A 5,843-nucleotide genomic window follows, 5' to 3' on the forward strand; every position below is an offset into this window, starting at 1 on the left:
TGTGTTTGTGTTGTGATTAGAATTGAAAAGCAGGAATCAAATTACAAAAGACTATATACAGCATAGTAATAAATCTGTGTAGAAAACCTTGAGTCCGCAGCCTCTAGCACACCACTGGTAAATATTAATTAATAAAATGCAATTTTTCATATTTATTTAACCAAAAAGAAAATGTTAACATATTTAAAAAGTAATTTTTTTTAGTAATGAAGATAATAAATAAAATATAAACAAAACACTGTACATTGTCTTTAAAAAAGAACACTTTTCTCAGTAATTTAATGTCAGACTAAATATTGGGATAGCTTTAAAACAAGCCAGCCTTGGTACAATTCACATACAGAATCTTGAACTGCTACAGTTTGATATTTGTTTGGGTGAAAAACAAATGGGCATTTACACAAGAAAACAACATCCTTTTCTGCAAAATGAATTAAAAAACAGTGATACAAGAAATATAGCAGACATTAGATACAGTAAATAAGAAAACATGACCACAAATTACTTATGTTACCCTCCCGCACAAAATTTACAGTATGGCATACATAAGCATTAATACGCTTTACGCATTTAACATCATCAGCAAACTCACATTTTAAAGTATCTAAACAACAAAAGGCTGTGTGGCCCTACCTACAGCAACAAATTAGAGAACTATAATACCTAAAAGTTAACTAAGAATCGTACTTAACATAGGCGTCTGTAATGTTATTCAGTGGGACAGAACCTACTTTATGTGATGACTTCACATTAGTAAACACAAAGAAGGATAAAGTGCAGCAGTGTCTCTACCAGGAAACCATGCCTTGTAGCTGTCATGACTTATAGCTGTATAGAATGATTTGTCAAGAAGACTGCTTTTCTCTGAAGTCGGTGATGGCCTTCCAGATTGCACAAAAGGTTCCTCCCCTGTGATGGAAAATAAACAGTACATTAAAATCTACAAATGCTTCTTTGTGCAAACTTTACAGTGGATTTCTATTTGAAGCCTAACTCCAGCCAAATTATATATAGAGTGGGGAAGACCCAAAATGAGCATATAGTTACGGTCTTTTGAATTTACCCTGACTTTCCCAATGTGCATACTTGTACCGGGTCGCTGAATTGGAAAGTTTTTTCTTCGTAAGGGTGTGCTTTAAAACCTTTTTATCATTTTATTGTTCTGTACCATCATATGTTTTGAATTGTAATGGATTTATCCTTGGAAACACCTTAAATTCATTTTCTCTCAGTAAAAATGCTGTTTTCTATCCTCACACTCCAGTGCTCCGTGCGGACGTAGCTGAATAGCAGCCTCACCCTCATCACAAGACTCGTGCAGAAGAAGAAGACGCAGGTCTGTTACTGAGATCACTATGGGTTCGAAAGTGAATAGCTGAACAACGTTCGGCTCACTTCGCTTCAGGTCGGTCATTCACTCGGCTGCCTATGGTACCTGTTGGAATGCACAGTCCTATTTAGGCACCCTGCAGAACTGCTGTAACAGGAGATCGAGAGTAAGACTAGGAAAAGGGAGTCTGTCAGTAAAATGTTCAAAGTTTGCATATCTAGTTCTCCGACTTCAACTAGGGGGACTCTTCATGAATAAAAAGTCAATATTTACTTTAAAAAAAGAGTGGGTTTATTTGTCATCCCAGCAATCAGGGAAAACTAGTCATTCTTTAGTTATACGTCGTATTTAGATGATACACATGACTAAAAATTAGCAGAAAAACTAAGTATTCTATTTATGATACTGAAATATTGTATACATACATACATACATACACACACACACACACACACACACACACACACACATATATATATATATACATGCATACACACAGGGCCAGATTTACTATGTCTGCTGCCCCAAGGCCACGATCCTCAACGCACCAATGTCTGATCTTTTACTTTTTTATTGTATTGTATTTATTTTATTGTTTTTTACTTAATTTTTTTTTTCTTAATTTTTGTATTTTTTTGTTTATCACTTAAAGTGACATTAAACCAGATTTTTTAACATAAACCAATACTGTAATGTGTTCCTTTTAAATCCTCATGTCTTCTCATGCTGGGGGAGAACTTCCCTTTGCAGCTCAGGGCCCCTTCCTGTAGTGCTGGCTCAGGTTACAAACCTACACACAGACACCATATATCCATTCCTGAGACAAGGCAGTCTGCTGCAAAACAGAAGTTCTGCCCAGCATGAGAACAGATACAGATTTAAAAGGAAGAGCAGCAAAGAGAAGGGAAACAACCATGGATTACAGTAAGGCGCACATTACAGTATTGTTTTATGTTAAAAAATCTGAGGGTTTAATGTTACTTTAACTCTATTGCTATCACACAGGAGCTAACAAGCCCTGTATATGCAAGTATAGCGGGGATTCCTATACTTAGCTCCATCTAGTGGCCAAAGTACGGTATTAAATTACTTTAAGAACATTTGTTTTTGTCTGTGAAGGTTCTCACTCATTCAGGTCATGGTATATCTGTAAAAAATAAATAAAGGCAACTGGACTTGCTGTATTTTTCTTGAATACGCTTCATCGAATGAACAGTGAATCGGATTGGATAACCGTCGCCGGACGACCAATGAAGCGTCTTCAAGAAAAATACAGCAAATTCAGTTGCCTTGATTTCTTACAGATATAACGTTTGTTTTTGCCTGTATTCACACAGAGTGAACGGCCACAGAGATTCACAGGGCAAATGGCTCTGCAAATTGTTTATAAATAGACCCTATAGTTTACTATTTTGTTTGGAGCAAGCATTATAATAGGCTTCTGTAATTCACTCTTTATAACAAATATGAAACGGTCTTAGCACAAGTTGTACAATTACATAGTAAATGCTTCAAAGCGAACTATTTATGGACCATATACTTCACCTTTCATTACAATGCAAGTTTTATTTTAATTTAAAAAGTCTGCTCTTTTAAATCCCTAATTTAAATACAATAAAAATACAAATACTCCCAAATGGCAACCTATCATTCCCTTATTATAGGTTCCAAAAGGTTAAAAAAAAATAACGAAAAAGTTTCAGAGGGGCAAGATGTAGCTCCATGTTAAAATACAGCACCTGGAGATACTAGAGTCACAATATGCTTTCCCTAGTATACAGTTAGTTAAGAGCATGAAGTATGATTACTATAAGTAGAAAGACAATATTAGTAAACTACCTGAGATCCATAGACTTTAAATCATCTCTTGTAACATGCCACAGTATATCCTCCAATCGATAATCTTCTGTCAAAAACTAAAGCAAATTAGGATAAAAAGTAACATATTATAAGAAAGCATTTTAAACTTTACAGCTCATCTACAGTATGATTTCAAAAGACTATAAGATCTTAAGTAATTGCTGGATTCTGCATGGTACTCTAATACTATGCTGATATTTTTAAATAAATCTGCTAAGCAACATATGCCCAATACAGTTTAAAACATCAACCCTTCCAACCAACAAGGGTGGCGCACAATTGGAAGGGTATTACATTAGCGAAGTGCCAAGTTCCAACTCCAGGATATATACTGTATATGTATATATATATGTAAAAACAAACACTTGCTGTGTCCACAAAAAAACAGATAGCCTAGGAGTAGAGGAATAAGCTTTAACACCCAATTTATTCCTCACCCCCCGAATCAGCCAATGCTGAACTCTCCAATATCCTCTTCTCTCCAATGCCCCTGGTTGGGTGCATGCCCTTGCCATCCTTACATACAATGCATTACCAATGATCCTGCATTGTACATAATGACACCAGAAAACCTGCAAAAGGAATCAGCCTCAGAAGACCAGTTGCACAGAGTGGTGGATGCCTACCAGTGCAAGGAATAAGGTAAGCACTACAGCTTAAAGTGACATTAAACCCTCAGATTTTTTAAACATAAAACAATACTGTAATGTGTGCCTTACTGTAATCCATGGTAGTTTCCCTTCTCTTTGATGCTCTTCCTTTTAAATCTGTATCTGTTCTCATGCTTGGAGAGAACTTGCCTTTTCAGCAGACTGCCTTGTCTCAAACGGTGTATGTGTATACGTTTCTATAGGCTGTAACCTGAGCCAGCACTAAAGGAAGAGGCCCTGAGCTGAAAAGGGAAGTTCTTTCCAAGCATGAGAAAAGATACAGATTTAAAAAGGAAGAGCATCAAAGAGAAGGGAAACAACCATGGATTACAGTAAGGCGCACATTACAGTATTGTTTTATGTTAAAAAATCTGAGGGTTTAATGTCACTTTAATCCTCTACACAAAGACTTAATAAGCATTTACTTCTTGAGATGAAGGGGCCCCATTTCAAGGATAATTTGTTGCAGTTACCTAAAGTGAGGCTTTAATTATGTATTAAGTTCATGCAAATAAAAAGTCTTCAGCTGCATTTGGTTTTGTCAGGTCGTAATTCATTATCATGAATTTGAGAACAAAGGGGACAGCTCCTAGGTAGGCTTAAATCATTCCTATAATTAATCTCTTAAATCTTCTAAAATTCCTTGAGAAAGATCTATTGGTCTGATTGGTGTGGTGAAATTTGTATTTTCTTTATGTAAAAAATTCCCCTATATAATTATTAAAGTCAGGCCATTTTTTTTTCTTAAAAAGGTCCCTTGGCTTCAATACTCTCATTCAATCTGGAGATGTCCCCTGCAGTACACGCACAAGTTAGCGTCTACATAAATATGAGTCTGCACAATTGGTCCTTCTTCCATGCTGATGACCAGTAGCTAAAAAGGAACCCTTTATTCATGCAGTCTACAATTCATCTCCCAGCAGAGTTAAGTTGGAGAGGATTCTTATTATACTTATACAAATGTCGGTGACTGTGTTTAAACATAGAACAAATAAAAAATAGTGTACAATTGGGCTTTAAATGAAATTCTCTTGGAAGCTTGTGTACAGTAGAGGGTCTTATGTGTTTAATTTCACAAACGTAAAATATTACTTTTATTCTTTTACACGCTAAACACTAGTGACTACACTAATTCAGATTGTTTTTTTAATCAATATACTGTAAGAGACTTTCCTGCAAACTGATTCCTGCTCCATGATGTGTATATACACGAGCATGCAATCCTATTTTAAAAGTTCCAGGCAAACTAGTTTTGGCACATGGATGTGCATGTATTGGAACGTTTATGCACAATAGAGCATGCACGTGAGCTTACGGGCACACGCTTCTGTATATAAACTGACAGAGGCCATAGTCAAGTTGCTGAGTGGTCATCAGCTAGTCCCTGTGTGTCCTGCATTCTGTTCCTATATCCTAAATTTCTGTGTTTGAACCTGGCTTGTGACAATTAACTCCGCTTCCTCCTTCCGATTTAGTACCTCGACTCTCTGCTCTCCAGTGTATAAAGGTGTCCATACACTGGCCGAATTTGTATTGTATGTATGTGGGGCTGTCGGCTCCCTTTCAGCCGGCATTCCTCCATCAGTTGGTTAAAGGAGACGGCTGGAGATTCACCAGCTGGTCCAAAGCACACAAGCGTCTCTATGAAAACCGGCCAGCCACCAGTAGCAGCGCCTTTGCCTCTCTATGTCCTTACATTCTCTGTCACCACCTCTAGAGGTGTGGGACCAGAGGTGCACGAGCAGCCCCACTTTCAGTTGGGTCTCCAGTCAGGTACGTGATATATACCGTGTTTCCCCGAAAATAAGACTGCCTTATTTTTATTTTTTTGCACGAAAAAAAGACACTAGGTCTTATTTTCGGGGGGATGTCTTACCTGGCTGGGGGAGGACTGGACAAGGTTCCAGAATGCGGTGTGCTGTTGCCGGTCCCGGTGTCGGCGGATGATATGCTGCTTCCATCGGGCATACGGGCGTGTGGACGGGAGATGCGGTCGGGAGCTG

General features: G+C 37.6%; 1 protein-coding gene across 1 annotated transcript in view; it reads right to left on the reverse strand.

Annotated features, from left to right (window-relative positions):
* Positions 1 to 712: 712 nt before the first annotated feature.
* The window catches only part of MAP3K5 (mitogen-activated protein kinase kinase kinase 5), a 146,410-nt gene continuing 141,279 nt past the window's right edge, over positions 713 to 5,843 (reverse strand). Inside the window, exons 29-30 of the mRNA XM_018556949.1 lie at positions 3,170 to 3,246; positions 713 to 909 (exon numbers count right to left, since the gene is read on the reverse strand). Coding sequence (XP_018412451.1) covers positions 846 to 909; positions 3,170 to 3,246 — 141 coding nt within the window. The 3' untranslated portion in view covers positions 713 to 845. The remainder of the gene's footprint in view (positions 910 to 3,169; positions 3,247 to 5,843) is intronic.

This window comes from Nanorana parkeri, unplaced genomic scaffold, assembly GCF_000935625.1.
Source record: "Nanorana parkeri isolate BGI_ZX_2015 unplaced genomic scaffold, ASM93562v1 scaffold259, whole genome shotgun sequence".
In the NCBI taxonomy this organism is placed as follows: domain Eukaryota; kingdom Metazoa; phylum Chordata; class Amphibia; order Anura; family Dicroglossidae; genus Nanorana; species Nanorana parkeri.